General features: G+C 36.6%; 1 protein-coding gene across 9 annotated transcripts in view; it reads right to left on the bottom strand.

The window, feature by feature from the left end:
- Window positions 1–296: 296 nt before the first annotated feature.
- KIDINS220 (kinase D interacting substrate 220) overlaps window positions 297–17,144 on the bottom strand; it is a 129,256-nt gene continuing 112,408 nt past the window's right edge. For 8 of the 9 annotated variants that reach the window (XM_016187766.2, XM_060187023.1, XM_016187768.2 and 5 more), the window contains 4 exons: window positions 14,754–14,876; window positions 12,348–12,446; window positions 11,225–11,461; window positions 3,583–6,952 (listed from right to left, as the gene is read on the bottom strand). In XM_016187766.2, the coding sequence (XP_016043252.1) occupies window positions 5,687–6,952; window positions 11,225–11,461; window positions 12,348–12,446; window positions 14,754–14,876 (1,725 nt within the window). In that variant the 3' untranslated portion in view covers window positions 3,583–5,686. Of the gene's footprint in view, window positions 1,951–3,582; window positions 6,953–11,224; window positions 11,462–12,347; window positions 12,447–14,753; window positions 14,877–17,144 lie in introns of those variants that run through there. The other variant, XM_060187026.1, reaches the window with a different exon arrangement.

The following is a 17,144-nucleotide window of genomic DNA, read 5'->3' as shown; positions in this document are numbered from 1 at the left end:
GTGGGTTAGAGGTGACGGTGGTCTGTAAACACTCATCACAGGGAAATAAGAAACATTCATGTATTTGAGACTGTCCCATAAATCATTATTTCCCCAATACAATGATTTGGAAAGTAAAAAAAAAAAAAAAAAAAGCTAGGATTTGATCTAAAAGTTATCTAGAAGGTCTTTCTCATTCTATTGTTCTAAGGAATGGTTCAATGCAAAATAGGATGAGTACATAACAGCATAAAGAAAACACCAAAGGAGTGAAAAGAACTCAAGGGAGAGGAATAACAATTACAAAAGAAAACGACCTCTTTTAAAATTAAGAGTTTAATTTGCATCAAATATAACAGTAAGTAGCTTATAAATTCTCAGAAATACAGTTAAAAACTACAAATGCAAAGATGGTATAAAATGTCAATGTTTAACTATGTAGAATTAGTCATTAACATGCCCTTTACTATACATTTTTTGGCTTCTATCCTTAATACTTCATAAAGAGAACATTTCATTGAAAGTCATTCAAATTAAACAACTACCAGAAACAAAGAAAACTAATAGAGGTAAACACATTGCTCTTCTCCAATCAACTGGGTAGCAGTGCTACCGAATGGCAGGCCGTGTCTTCTTTATGCTATGTTTACGGTGATGAGACCAATTGTGTGAGAAGTTAACCGAATTGTCAGGCAGATTGGTCTCTGGGCAGGGTACTAAGATCTAGAGCCCTATTGCCTTCAAAGAAAATGAGGTAAGTTTAAAATACATTAAAATTAGAAAAGAGTAGCGGGTATTCTAATCTTAATTCAAACAGCTTTTGAATCTAAAGATAAGAGTGTATAGTTCTTTATCCTTTTTTAAGTTAAATATTTATCCAAATTCTAACAATTCACTTTGATATTTTATTTCATGTCTTGCTACATTTCAGCAAAATAAAGGATTCCTAATACATAATCACTAGTGCAAGTAGCACAAAACATACATAAACCCAGAAAAATCAAGGACCTAAGTATATTCTTTGGGAATAGATGATTGCTGATTATATCCCACAAGCAGGCTCACAATATTTTATGCATTTTAAAATAGCAACACTGTCATTATTGTACACTATGATGCAATGTATATTTTTGCCTATTGTGACTGCCTTTCACTTCAGTCAAATAGCTAGGTTTTCTTATTTTTAATGAATCATCCTATTAGTACTCTCTTTAGAGTGAGGTTTTCATTATTATGTATTATTACTTATTACAGAACTCATTCTGGCTTATGGTGGTGCCCATACTGAGCCTGTGAACTCAGAGCCTCAGACCTTTGAAAGTCTGGTTCATAAACCGCTATGCCACCTCCCCAGCCCAAATTTTTATTCTTTTAAATTCTTTGTGCCTCACTGTGATTGGAAATTCAGCATTCACTCTACAGGCACTATTCAAAACATTTTTCTGCTTCTACTTCTAAGAAGCCTTGGTAATGAAATCTTTCATCCACCACACAGGCCTGGGCACATGATAATGTTAATGAACTTTATTAGCTATTGCAGTTTAAAAGGATTAAAATCTTTTAATGGTTTTTAATGTTTTACAGTCAACAGTAAGTACAATTGTTGGAACATATATAAAATCTCTTAGTTTTCTGAAAAACACTCTAACCCCTCCCCCACCACCACCTAGGTCCTCCCCCATCATCACACACCAGGACCTGAAAACCCTTCCCCCCGCCCCCAAGTCCTTTACCTTGGTACAATATACCAAAAGTTGAACATTTTTTGACCATGTAGGTGACAGTGATGAATTTCTAGCAATCCTTTCTTACCTAATCATTTCTTGATGTGATGAGAACATATATTCTCTAATGGGCAAGATCTGTTCTTCAACAGCTAGTTTGAAATGACTTTGAAAATTAATTTTTACATACCTTCATTTAAACTGGATCCTCTGAAGGTCTATCTATCTCAAGGGCAGCATTTTCTTCCTAGGCATGAAAGGGTTTAAAATTATGTAAGATTTTAAATTCTCCCTCTAGTCAAATGGCCTCAACCAAGGATTCTCAACCTTTCTGATGTGATGAGCTGTTATAAGAGTGTAGGGTCTAACTCACGTTACATGTACATTTTTCTATTTTTCATTTACATAATTATAGTCTATAACTAGGATTCTGAGGTAGGAAAGGGGACACCATAACCTAGAGGTAAAACATAAAATCATTTGAGATAGCCAGCTAACCTCCATCTACTGCAAGTCTCCCCAACTGTTTCTTCCTTTTGGCTAAGTGGTAATCAAACACTGGAAGGGCAGGTATGGGATGAAGGAGGCTTGGTGTTCAGACTCAACTGTTTGCCTAAAAAGTTAATTTCATTAAATGTTTCATTTTATCAGCTTATTCACTCAATGCCACTCATCCGTAGAGGGGAATGGTGCCTTTTAGTTCTCTTTACAGGTGCTTATGTTGATTTATTCATGACTGGGCCAGGAACTCCAGATTTCTTTCTTTTCCTTTTTTTTTTTTTTTTTTTTAACTGTAGGGTACTTCTAAATAGGCTGAGAATTCCTGGTATGACCAAAAAAATTACATGGTCTTAAAATTTTTAAATTTAGTATGTTAGCTAGGAGGATTTAATTTTATTCCCAAGTATTTTCTAATGGTTAGTATTTGTAAGAATAAAAACAAAATTACAACTACTATAGTACTGTAACATGCAAATGATCTAAAGCATACTCAACTTAAGTACTTTAAGCAAATCAAGTTTCTATGATTATTATCTAGGAAATTTAAATTATTCTGATTACTATATGCATCAAAATAAGTAAATATAATGCAAAACAAATTTTCCTTTAATATTGAGAAACTATAGACTCAGTTATAACTGTGTTTTTTCCCCAGAATTTGAAAGTGAATACTTTTAACTTCCAGCAATGTGGAAGTTGTATCAGTTGAGAGATACTAACAATTTCTTCTCATTTCTAATCTACAGAAAGGTTTTACTTGCCATTCCATGTCTAAGGTGAGTGGCTCTGGCTTAATATTATGCTACATGAATAAAACTATCAGTGGCCTTACATGAAGATATAATAATTTATAAAATATGCTAAGACTGTTAATGATAAGAATCTAAAGGACTAGCAATTTAGAGTATCGATTTTTCTTTTCTATCATTTTTTAGCTAGCTTAGTTTTGCTAAATGTGAAAATCAGACTGAGCTAAGTATTATATATATAGATACATGTACATATACACAGATTCAAAAGAATGATGGTATGACTCAATAATCCATATGGTTTATCAACTTTTGTAACAGTATGAAAAAAATATACTTTTCTAGAATGTTCATGTAATAGTCACATTAATATCCTCCCAGGATCTGAATAACTACTTCTCATAGCTATAGAAATACATGCTGAGTTGTGTTAGTGGGCACCGACTCAGGCACTATGACCTGCGTGTCAAATCTCTCAATTGACTTGGGGGAATCTCCAGTTCTGTAACAGCTAGATGAACCTGAAAGTCTCCAACAAACTTTAGACATTTAATAAAACACAAAGTATTTTTAATCTTTAATCAAAATATGAGTCACCACTTTAGTGAATAAAAATTCATGAGTCAGAGTAACATGCCATTTGTTTATTGTTTTCTAAATCTATTGGTACACTTAATACACTAGAGTTAACTTCACAGATAGTATAAATAACATATTACAATGATATTAAGCTGTCTCTACTCACCTGAAAAGAAACAAAACATTGCCTCTGAAATAATGACTAATCGTACAATATTACAAACTAATAAACACTCTATCAAAATGTTAGCATCTTAATTTATGTCAATATCATCCTTTCTTTTTTAAAAACTAGTTGAAACATTTGCTTAAGTCATGCAAAATGAATACATGATGAAAATGTTAGAGTACATTCAAAGAGCAAGGCAATGAAACCCAAAGGAACAACTATTAAGTGCAATGGCTAGTCAAGTAAATAATTATTTGGCAGATTAATGAAAATTCATTAGTGATAAGCATCACAAATAGAACACTAAATTCAGGTAACTGCACAGCTACAATCTCAATCTACAACCTTATCTGTTGGCTGAAGCTATGCTGCCAACATTAAGTCTACAGAATCAAGCTATGTTAAGACCACAACACAATTTTCAGTGTATCATGATTGAGTACAGGAGTACATCTAGTTGACTATAATAAATGAGAAGTGAAGCCAATTTTTTCTTTTTACTCTTTTTAAATTCTGTTTTACAACTTTTCTTGAAGTATTTCCTTTCTGAAGATCCTCCCCCAGAATCAACACATTGATTTTGGAACAAAGTTAAAATAAACTCTGCCCTGCAAGAGAGGGCAATGCTTTAGCTTCCCCTAATTAAATACTTCCTTGTCAGCTGTCAATTGTCACTGACCTTTTTAGATGCAGTTATTTCCCCATTCATTTCCCAACGATTTCTTAGTGTCTAGTATTACTGATGGCACCCTGATTCACCAAAGAACTCATTTTCCCCCTTCTTATAGCCAAGCTCGTTAAGAAAAATAGAGCACAGTGGGCCGGGCGGTGGCACACCTGGTTAAGCACACATATTACAGTGCACATGCAGCAGGGTTCAAGCCCCAGTTCCCACCTGCAGGGGGAAGCTTCACAAGTGGTGAAGTAGTGCTACAGGTGTCTCTCTGTATCTCTCCCTCTCTATCTCCCTTCCCCCTCTCAATTTCTCTCTGTCTCTAGTCAATAATAGATGAATAAATGTTAAATTCTTTTTAAAAGAAAGAAACATTGAGCACATAAGAATTATAGAGTAGACCAGGGCAGGTCTTTGTAATTCTTAATTTGTGTGCCCAGCCTATGTGTGCAGGTGGATGGTGCCTGAAGCCAGGTCTGGGATTTGGAAAGAAGAGCATCCAGGTCATAGGGAGGTCATCAGCCCTCACAGATCATGATGACCAGTTACTGGAGCTCACTTTGGACATTGTTAACTTAGATCTTGTTGATTTTAAAGCTCTCTTTATTATATATTTTCTACTTAAAAATTAGTAACTCTTTAATAAGCAATTTGCTGATTAAATAGATGACCATTTCTCAATTTAAAGAACATTTACCCTTTAACCTCTGAGTTTCTCTGTAACCCATAATTCTTATTTTTAACTCTAAAAAAGAAAATATGCTTCCAGTTTCTCTAACATTATGGAACCCTTCAACTACCTGATAAGCTCTACAAAAATGTCACTAGCCTTTCATTTTCTTTGGCAAATTAAACCCTCTGTGTCTAATGAAATATCTCTGACCTATCTTTATCCTCAAGTCTAATTACAAAAAATTTTGTCAGATGGTTTTGCCAATGAAAGTGATCTTAAGAATAGTAAATCTCAGGCAGGGAGATAGCACAATGGTTATGCAAAGTGACTCTCATGCTTAAGGCTTTTAAGTCCCAGGTTCAGTCCCCTGCACCACCAAATGCCAGAGCTGAGCAGTGCTCTGGTATAAAGAAAAAAAATATGAATTTCTGTTTCTAATTACAAAGACCGGCAACTAACTGAACCATCCTTCCTTATGGTTTCCTGTGTTAATACCATTTGTCTCTTTCATCAAAGGCTTTTCATTTTCATTCATTAGTGACTTATGGAAGATGACCTGTATGATCTGATTCACTATAAAGCTCAGGTCAATTGTGTCACAGTGGTACAGGAACATTACTCTACTTTTGCTTGCTTTTCTTACAGAATGCTTTCTCTTTCTTCTCCAAAACCTGTACTATCAGAAGGGGCTACTGCATGAAGCTCTGGAGAATCTTTTGAGAGTCTCGTGTAACTTGGACGTTGGCTTCGCTTATGTGCCATACTTTTAAGATTCTCATTCTGAATAGCAGTTGGGTTAGAACTGGTACTGGGTCTCAAAATGACTTGGGAAGTCTCCCTCACTCCCTCCATTTCATCAAAATTCTGATTGGCTCTATTGGTTGGAGCACTGTTGTTGTTTAGGGTCATAGTACTGGGTGTTCGATTCAGATTATAGGTTTTTTGGCATGTCGGCCAGTTTTCTTCAGGGCTGCTAGCTATCAAGCTACATTCAGATGGGCTTTTCTTATCTTCTGAACAAATGGACATCCGAGCTATGATTGGGTCTTGTAGGCCACTCAAGCTATGTGGTATTATTCCACGTTTTCCACTGTGGCTGTCATCTTCGAGTTCTATGAGATTTGTCTTTTCAAGCTGGGAATCATCAGCTGCTTCATTGTGAAGAGAGTGATTAGGGGAACTTTCATTAGATCTCACTCCTGAATCAGATGAGTCCTTTTTGTCAAGGAGAGCATCTGATAAGTACTCCTTTGCCTTAATGAAGGTTCTGATGGGCTCAGCACTGTGTTCTGGAGACTTGGACACTTTCTCCACTTTGCCTTCAGCTTTTTTATCTTTATCATCTTTGAGTAGGGGAGTATTATCTGATTCTTCTGTTCCAGATTCATCTTCATCACTTGGAAGTTTTTGATATCGCAGTCCACTCCCCTTAAGTTTCAGGTCTGTCTGGAATAGACTGGACCTTTCTAAGGACTTCTTGCCAGGGAGAAGCTTACTCCCAGACTGATCAGATTTTTCATCTTCTTCAGTGATAGGATCCAGGGGTGAGGCCTCGTTAGTGGAAACTCCTGATGATGAATAATCTATAACATCTCCCCTCTTCATTAGAAATGATTTTCTTCCATCATCTTGTTTTGGTTCACCATCTTTCCCTTTCTCTGGTTCTAGATTAGAATGAATGGAGCCCCCTGATGAACTCTGACCCATATAATATGTGCTATGTGGGGAAGATCTACCACTGATTGTTGCAGAACCTGTACCCCCTTCTAACTGAGACATTTGAGCAATATATTCTCTATATGCATCCCTGTACTCAGCCTGCACCTTATCAGTAAGCTTTGAAATTTCAATACTGGAATCTTGGGAATTGAGACTCGAAAGACTTGGAGTTCTGCGAGTTTGTGACTGTAAAAACAGAAAGGGAAAAAAAAGTTAAGAATTTAAATAAATAAATCACAACATGCAACAGCTTAAGAAATACAAATGTATATACTAAGAATGTTCAAGTTCTCAAAATACAAAATTCTTTTCAGAAAATTCTTCAACACACAGTTTAGCAAAAGCTGTGAACCTTGTATAGTTTTTACTGTTATTAGAAGATATTAAGGCAAAAGTCACCATCATAGATAAAATATTTAAGAGCAGAATAGTTAACATAGTACTTCTTAGAAAAGGAAAGCAGATGAACATTAAGATATATTCAGTAACAAATGTTCCAAGTCTTCAATGTATGTTACAAAAGGCTCTCAACTTCTTAGAATTTCTTTTTTTCTTTTTTGGTAGAGCTGGGGTCTCATGCATGCATGATTTGACCACTCCAAGCCAACTTTTAATTCTCATAAAGAGACAAAGAGAGGAGAGACACCACAGCACTGAAGCGTCCTCTGGTACCTTAGAACTTCCCTGTGTTGTTGAGGGTTTAAAATCATCACCTACATGGCAATGCAGGCACCCTGCTCAAGGACCTATTGTTCTGGTCCAACAAAGAGTTTCTATCCAATTTCAATTTGTAGTAATATACTAAAAAAAACTATTGAGGTAACAGTATATACTGTACTAGAAAAAGATACACAGGAATCAAATGAATAAGGCAGAGTCCTTGAACAATGTTACACTGAGCTAATACATGACCATTTATGTTTGCCTGAATAAAAATTTAAAAAAGTAGAAAGATAAAGTGTGAGATAATCTGAATAATTATTGATTATAAAGTACATTTAATTTTATGGAATTCACTAGAAAATGTTACTTAAAATGATCATAGTTCCCTGTATCAATATAATAATAAAGATGAATTTGAACAACATAAACTATAATATTTCATGAAACAAAGACATTTTTATCAACTATCTTAAGCTCTCAAAGCAAACAACTCTTCAGAAACCAACTCAGGAGCTAACCCTTTCAATTATTTCTAAAACTAACTACTTTGTCACAAGCAATAACAAAACTATTGTTTCTCCTCTAGTGGACATGTATGTAAACTGTTGAGGTCTTCATAAGTTAGTTGGTCACTGAGGAAGATCTAAGTGAAGCTCTGACAAACTTGCTTATCAGACTTTCTCCACAAGAAATGTCCATTCACCACTTTCCCTGTCTATTAAACACACACACACACACACACACACACACACACACACACACACACACACACACACACACACTGTAATCCTATCAGGCTGAGAAATGACTAACTCAGTTAGGCTCATCAACAAGTTCTTTACTCAACTACTGAACTATTTCCCCTGCCAGAGGATTGCTTATTTTAGGGAAAATTAGATTACCAAGCTCCAGTAGTGATACTGGTGTATTTGTTTTTTCATGTTCTAGGGCCTTGGGTGTGTGTAATTTCACCATCTCCAAACTGAATATTTAGTTGTTTTTGTTTTTTTTTTTTAACTTTTCAGCTAGAAAGACACAGAGGAAGAGACAGAAAGGGGAGAGAGACACAGCTCTACCACCCATGGAACTTTCCTTGGCGCTGTGTTGCTCTCATGTAGTGTTGGGGCTCAAAACTGGGACTTGTGAATGGTGAAGCTTTAAAAAAATATTGGGCGGTAGTGCAGGTGATGCAAAGTGCAAGGACTGGTGTAAGGATCCTGGTTCGAGCCCCCGGCTCCCCACTTGCAGGGGAGTTGCTTCACAAGTGGTGAAGCAGGTCTGCAGGTGTCTTTCTCTCTCCCTCTCTGTCTTCCCATCCTCTCTCCATTTCTCTCTGTCCTATCCAACAACATCATTAATAATAAGAACAGTAATAACTACAAAAACAATAAAACAAGAGCAGCAAAAGGGAATAAATAAATATTTTTTTAAAAATACTTTACACTAAGTTTGTCTATTTTTATTTATAACAGGAAATACTGGAAGATAAAATTTATACAAACAAAAACTCTTTGAGGTTTTCAGTAACTTTTAAGAAAGTACAGGAATTTCAAGATTTGTTAAAGTATTATGAGACTGCTTCAGTAAGAAGAAAGCTGAGATCAAGGAAGGGGACTGGATATGGAGCTCTGAGGGTGGGCATTACGTGGAAATGTACCCCTCTTATCCTATAGTCTTGTCAATATTTCCATTTTATAAATAAAAATTAAAAAAGAATAAAACTGAGTTTCCAGGCCCTAGATTCCAAGTGTATGGAAAAGCAGAGGATGAGGATTTTAAGAAATGTTAAAAGGAATCGCTGTTAAACGGGCAAAGAAATAGATTAGTGTTAATGAAACAAACACAAAAGGATCAAGTATGGAATCATCCCACTATAAAATAAGAGAATGTTTTTTATCTTAGTCAATGCCCAATAATAAAATGGTACCCCAACTTAAGTAAGGTGGATAATATGTAGAGAATGATAATAAAAGAACACTTTTTTTACTGTCAACACCAATAGAACTATCAGTCTCATTTTATATATATATTTGGTGTTTCTTTGCATCTACCTACTATTTTTTCTTCCCTCACTTAACTTCTCCCTCATCTGTAAACTGCTTTGTATTTTCCCTAGTTTAGTTTTCTACCTATTTTCCTTTTACTCCTTTATTTTTCATCCTCACCTGTTGTCCTCCTAAATTTATCCAAAGACATGCTCACCCATAGCCAATATCAAATCATGAAAACAAATATCCATAAACAGTATGTCAATATACTGAAAACCCACATAACGGTTCTTAGAAAGCTTATGTAAAGCTAGATTCCCAAAAAGATATGATGGACCTAGACCTCAAATAGATCCCTCTCTCCGTTGTTACCGGTCATCTCTATCAGGAACAACAAAATAGACACCTTTGTGGGCCCCCATAGGACCTTGACCTTAATGTGGATCAATAATGGTAGAGAATGTTCCATCCTCTGAAGGCAGGCTGGACAACATACTCTATCTACCACCTGAGGAAGATGGGTCCTGAAATTGGGCATCTTGGAACATTCCTACTCATGACCACAGAATGTGAGCTCAGATCTAAAGGGATGCAGAGATCACATAGGCTCCTAAGCTGAATATGAGACCCAGATCAGATCAAATCGATGGGGTTTACAGTCAACAATATTTATACACTTTTCCCATATTTGGGAGCTACTTTCTTCCCTGATCCAGCCTTCTGGTTCTTTTCCTAGCCATGACATCATCTCCCCAGATAATAACTTGGATCCACCTGCATATTAGATGTCAGGCTCAGGAAAAAAAAAAAAAAACTAGTGTAGTCATGGTCTCTTTGGAATATAACTAAAATAGGCCTACTAACTATCTACAAAATAGAAACTCCCCAACTCTTCATATGAACTATTCCAGCCTTTAGGTTCATGATTAGTCAACAATTTGTTTGGCTCTATATGTTAACTCTTTTTTCAGCCACCAGGTTCCAGATGCTAACATGATGCCAACCGGACGTCCCTGGACAGACAACCCCACCAATGTGTCCTGGAACCCAGCTTCCCCAGAGCCCTGCCCCACTAGGGAAAGAGAGAGACAGGCTGGGAGTATGGATCAACCTGTCAATGCCCATATTCAGCAGGGAAGCAATTACAGAAGCCACACCTCCATCTTCTGCATTCCACAATGACCTTGGGTCCATACTCCCAGAGGGATAAAGAATAGGAAAGCTATCAGGGATATGAAGTTCTGGTGGTGGAAATTGTGTGGAGCTGTACCCTCTTATCCTATGTTTTTTATCAGTGTTTCTTTTTTTTTCTTTTACCAGAGCACTGCTCAGCTCTGGCTTATGGTGGTGTGGGGAATTGAACCTGGGACCTGACAGAGCCTCAGGCATGAGAGTCTGTTTGCATAACCATTATGCTATCTACCCCCGCCCCAGTGTTTCCTTTTTTTACATAATTTTTTTTTTAATTATTTAGTCAATGATTAGTAGTTTCAGTAAGAAAACAGCAAGTGAAAGACTGAACTATGCTAACCCCCTAACTAAAGTAGTCCAGGATCTATTTGCCCTATGCCATTACTCTTTTTTTGATTGCTTTATGAAATAATTTAATTTGTATTTAATTTTACTGACTGTCCTTTTCAGAAGTATATAGTTCCCTGAGAATAGGGAGTCCTCCATTCCAGTCTATTGAGCTCACTTAGGTACAAATGAACTATTTTCTGCATGACAATGTCATTGCTCCAATACAACATCTATGAATTCAAAATTGCTCTTATCCTTAATATGAAAGATGACATTGAATAAATACCTGCCAACTTAGATTGCTATGACGTGGGGCGCCTTCATCTAGGCCAAGGGTGTTCAGTTCTTCAAAGCTGAAATTTAGTGTGTAGGGAGTCTGATTGGAAAGCTCGGTGTGAGGCAATTCATTATGTGAAGAGTGACGAACAGATTCCCCATGGGGAGCCGAGCCACTGTTGTTTTCATTAATCAAACGTGGGTCTTCAGGGACCACTTGGTTTTCTGCATTTCTCATCTCTAATACCTGAACAGCAGATTAAAATATCATTAACACTCACACTGACAAAATCATTCAGGAGCCTCAACACTATTTAAAAAGTAAAGCATTAGAAAGTTATCCTAATATCAGTGAGCAAACATATTATTGGTGTTTCAGTTAATACTAAAAGTGAATGCCAACAATGGTCATATATATTTGACTCTAATTCGATCATTATATTACTACTTGAGTTAAAAATCTAATTTTAGAACAAAACAGAATGCAACAGAAGCGTCTGAAAAAGCTAGCTGGACAATGGTAAAACCAAGTTTTAAGTAGGGATTATTACAATAACAGAAAAAAGACCTCTGGACATAGGTGGGGGTTCAATTTTCAGCACAGCATAGATAAACGGGTATTTATAGCAAAGGGGCAGGTGGAAGTCAGTGAACAGAAAGTTGCTAAGAAGAAGCACTGAGAGCAAGGGAAGACTGACTGACCCAATTTGATACAATTCTCATTGGAGGTAGGAGTAGTGATCAGAGATTGGGGATTAGAGGGAAGGATGAAGAATCTGATCAGATACAAAGGATTTTTCTAAACTGATTTAAGTCTTACTACAACTGAGCAATTAGAGTGACAAAAACACTAAGGTGAAGATCTGAAGAGTTAGAAGAGCTTGGTAGTGGCAAAGCATGGGACATAGGCAGGTGGCCTCTTTGCCATTTTCCAACTAAAATACTCTAAACAGAAAAGGTTGCCAAGCACAGCTACATAGAGTATGCACAATAGACTCTACAATAAGTGAGAGCAGATAAGTGTAGAATGCCATTTTTACATGCTTCCTTAATATATAAAAGTCTTAGTTTAGACTAATGTTGATTGGTACTAAATTTTATAGTGTTGTAAACAATTCTACAAAGTATCTTACTGTGCTTCTAAAAAGGTGCCAGTCTCCAAAGTTCATATTCATCTCTTTCTTCAGTTCATCAATGTTACACTGAGCTAACACACGACCATTTATGTTTGCCTGAATAAAAATTTAAAAAAGTAGAAAGATAAAGTATGAGATAATCTGAATAATTATTGATTATAAAGTACATTTAATTTTATGGAATTCACTAGAAAATGTTACTTAAAATGATCATAGTTCCCTGTATCAATATAATAATAAAGATGAATTTGAACAACATAAACTATAATATTTCATGAAACAAAGACATTTTTATCAACTATCTTAAGCTCTCAAAGCAAACAACTCTTCAGAAACCAACTCAGGAGCTAACCCTTTCAATTATTTCTAAAACTAACTACTTTGTCACAAGCAATAACAAAACTATTGTTTCTCCTCTAGTGGACATGTATGTAAACTGTTGAGGTCTTCATAAGTTAGTTGGTCACTGAGGAAGATCTAAGTGAAGCTCTGACAAACTTGCTTATCAGACTTTCTCCACAAGAAATGTCCATTCACTACTTTCCCTGTCTATTAAACACACACACACACACACACACACACACACACACACACACACACACACACACACACACACTGTAATCCTATCTGGCTGAGAAATGACTAACTCAGTTAGCCTCACCATTCGCAAGTCCCAGTTTTGAGCCCCAACACTACATGAGAGCAACACAGCGCCAAGGAAAGTTCCATGGGTGGTAGAGCTGTGTCTCTCTCCCCTTTCTGTCTCTTCCTCTGTGTTTTTCTAGCTGAAAAGTTAAAAAAAAAAAAAAAAAACTAAACTAAATATTCAGTTTGGAGATGGTGGAATTACACACACCCAAGGCCCTAGAACATGAAAAAACAAATACACGAGTATCACTACTGGAGCTTGGTAATCTAATTTTCCCTAAAAATAAGCAATCCTCTGGCAGGGGAAATAGTTCAGTAGTTGAGTAAAGAACTTGTTGATGAGCCTAAAGCCTTAGGTTCAGTATCACATATACAGTGCTCTGGTTTCTCTCTTTTTCTTTCATTCACTTTTCTCCCCATAAAAATAAATGGCTAGAAGCTGAGTGAATTCATCAACTGGTAGAACACTAGACTTGCATGCTTGAGGTTCCCAGTTAGATACCTGGCAATACAGATAACTTGAGTGATGCTCTGGCTTCTTCTCTCTCTCCCTCTCTCCTTCCTTTCTTCCTTCCCTTCCTCCTTCTCTCATATGTAATCAATAAATCTTTAGACAAACAAAATTAATCAAAAGACTGGAATTTTCTTTACTGGTAAATAGGTATAAATAGGTAGCTTACTGATTTTATACAAAACAAAACCTGACTTTATTATTAACTTTTGTAACACGGGAATAGAGTTTATCTAAATGTGAAATCCCTTAGAGTTTTGTATTTCTTATCGAGGCATTTTAAAGCTTTTATTAGGTTATTTTTCAAATAATGTTATAATATAGCTACTTTATTTTCTTTTACCCATGTAAAAACCAAGAGGTATTAGAGCAATTTTAGGATAAAAAATAGTGAGAAAAGACAAAGTGAAACTTGGACTGGGTGTGGTGTACTACCACAAAGCAAAGGGCTCTTGGAAAGGTGGGAGAGACAGGGGGGCAAGAGGCCCGTGGGGTCCTGGTACATGATGGTTGAAAAGAACCAATGGTTGGGGGTGAGAGTGTTCTGCAGGCATCAATCACAGAGAGATCAGAAATTGTACACATACGTCAACAACCATACTGTAAACTATTAACTTCCCAATAAAATTACTTAAAAAAAAAGACTTAGAGCCTGTCTCATCTGATGAAACTTCCTAAATTTGAGTTTGCAAATCTCACACATGAGGAAGTTTTATTATTTTTTTTCCCCCTAGATCTTATTCTTACAGCTATTGTATCTTCCATGAAGTTGGATAATGGTGCTTGGAACTAGGAGGAATGCTTTGCAATCTCATACACAAAACTCAAGTCTCATTTAGGCTATCTCTACTACTATGCTTTTTTTTTTTTGATCAGAGAACTTTAATAACACGGAACTGTAATAATATGCCTCTAATGTTTATATACTTTAAAGAATAACATCTTAGGTTAGAATAAGGTTTTGGAAGGAGTTAGGAGCCAATATAGGTACCATTTTCTTAATCTACACTTGGCTACATTATATTTTTGTTGTTATTTATAATTTAATAATCATCAAACCACACTTGCTTCATTTGCCCTAAAATACCATTTTTCATGTTTTATAAGACTTAGAGCTTGTGTTTTCTCGTTTCCACAGAGAGCCCATCTGTGAGTAGCTAAGAGTGAAGTGCTGACTATTCAGAGAGCCCTTTCTGCCATATTCTCAGCCCTGCCTCGAACCAGCAGGTAAGTGTGTACATCACCTTTCTGATTGTTGCACAATACTGAGGCAGCATATTCTGGTCCAGTCCTTCTATCTGCTTCATTTTCTCACATACTGCATCCACACTCATTGAAATCAATGATGCTGATACTGGGCCTCCTCCCTAGATAAGTCATGGAGAAACTATTATATGGACAGCCTTAGATGTCAATAGATACAATCAAGTGATACAGCAACATTCATGAAGTTACACTATAAAATACTCTGATTAACCTGGAAGTTTTCAAACTCAGTAAAAGTAAAGAGTGCGTATGATGTGAGGAAATGCCAAGGAGGAACAGACTTAGCTACAACCATACCTTAGGGATCAGCTGTTATAGCAAATACAGCCTGATAAAAGTCACTTTTCTGAGAGCATTTAACAACTTTAATCAACATTTAATCAAATGAGTTTAGGCCAGTTTCTGAAATGTGTACAGTTCAACCTCAGGAGAAAAGAATGCAGGCCTAATGACAGGAAGGAAAAGAGATTGAAAAAAACGTAGCTTGTGAGGTGGCTCAGTGGTAGGTATGGCTCCATGTGTGGATTCTCAGGTTTGATCCCATTTATCAGAGTGGTGTTCTGGCCCTCTCCTCACCCCCGACTCACCCCTCTCTCAAAAATATCACATATTTTCTAAAAATGAAGAGAAACAATGGGAATATTACTGATGCCTATAACATAAAATTAGGAAAGGCAAATCCATGACATAATTTTAGAAGTCCTTATGCTAAACAGCTGGAATACTTCTACAGTCTACCTAAATAGTCAACAACTGAAGCTTTTCACTTCTTGATTACACTTTATTTCTAAGGAATTTAGAATTACCCCTTAAGAATATATACGGTAATCATGTAACTATAAAAACAATAGTATTACTTCCCAACATATGCAAAAGTAAATAAAATATATTAAAATTGCATTTCTCTAAAAGAAAAGTCAAAATAATAAATGATGTCAGTGTTTACTCAGAAGAAAGATATTGGGAGTAGCACAGCGGGTTAAGTGCAGGTGGCGCAAAGCACAAGGACCTGCACAAGGATCCCGGTTCGAGACCCCAGCTTCCCACCTGCAGGGGAGTTGCTTCACAAGCAGTGAAGCAGTTCTGCAAGTGTCTGTCTTTCTCTTCCCCTCTCTGTCTTCCCCTCCTCTCTCCATTTCTCTGTCCTGTCTAACAAGGCGACATCAATAACAACAACAATAATAACTACAACAATAAAACAAGGGCAACAAAAGGGAATAAATAAATATTTAAAAGAAGAAGAAGAAGAATATTTTCTGAATGTAGTAGGTGACAGAAGTAGTTGCCTGTGGTCCATTTTATATTAATCTCTGCAGTTACAGATGTGGGTGATATGGTCATGAGAGGCTAAGTTATGACTGTGTAGCAATAGCTATTTGGTGACAGATTTGGACCAGAACCCTAATGAAAGTCTTACAACTTCCTATTTTACTTCCTATTTTCCTTTCTGAACCATTTATAGAAACTATAAGCACAAAGAAGAGGAGATAAACCAATTAATAAAGAGGATGATATTCAAGTCATCTGTCCTTTTCACCACTTAGACTAATCTTAAAATGATAAATAAAGGCTATCCTATCCTCAGGGATATTGTATTTGAAATGGTTTCTTTTGTAATTATCAGGACAAAAGCAGATTACACCACAACCAAAACTGCCTGCTAGCCAGATGCTAGCTGTTATTTGTAACATGAGTGTATAACATAATACTGAATTGTAAACTGCTAAATAACCACACACATAGTACATGTAAAGCACGTATCTACATTATATGTAAATATAAATACAGTAAAGGATTAAACAAACATTAGGCAGTTGGGGAACTAACTTTATGAGAGTTATAAGTAGGCTACAGGCTCATAAATACCAGAAAGAATGCACTGTGCCCAGCACATTTAATCCTTTTGTTTTAAATTAAATACAGATTTAAAATATGCCATGTAGCACATGGCTCAAGGTACAACTACTTCAAATCTACAAAATGGAAGACCCCCCCCCCCAACTCTTCATCTGCACTATTCCAGCCCTTAGGTTCATGATTGGTCAACAATTTGGCTTTGTATGTTAACTCTTTTGTCAACCACCAGGTTCCAGATGCTAGCATGATGCCGACCAGACTTCCCTGGACAGACAACCCCACCAATGTGTCCTACAGCTCCGCTTCCCCAGAGCCCTTCCCCAGTAGGGAAAGAGAGAGAGGCTGGGATTATGGATCAACCAGTCAATGCCCACGTTCAGCTGGGAAGCAATTACAGAAGCCCGAACTTCCACCTCCTGCATGCCACAATGACCTTGGGTCCATACTCCCGAGGGTTAAAGAATAGGAAAGCTATCAGGGGAGGGGATGGGATACAGAGTTCTGGTGGCGGG

Source organism: Erinaceus europaeus, chromosome 3 (genome assembly GCF_950295315.1).
Source record: "Erinaceus europaeus chromosome 3, mEriEur2.1, whole genome shotgun sequence".
Classification (NCBI taxonomy): domain Eukaryota; kingdom Metazoa; phylum Chordata; class Mammalia; order Eulipotyphla; family Erinaceidae; genus Erinaceus; species Erinaceus europaeus.
The sequence above is the reverse complement of the archived record's forward strand: the minus strand, read 5'-3'. Positions and strand labels throughout refer to the sequence as shown.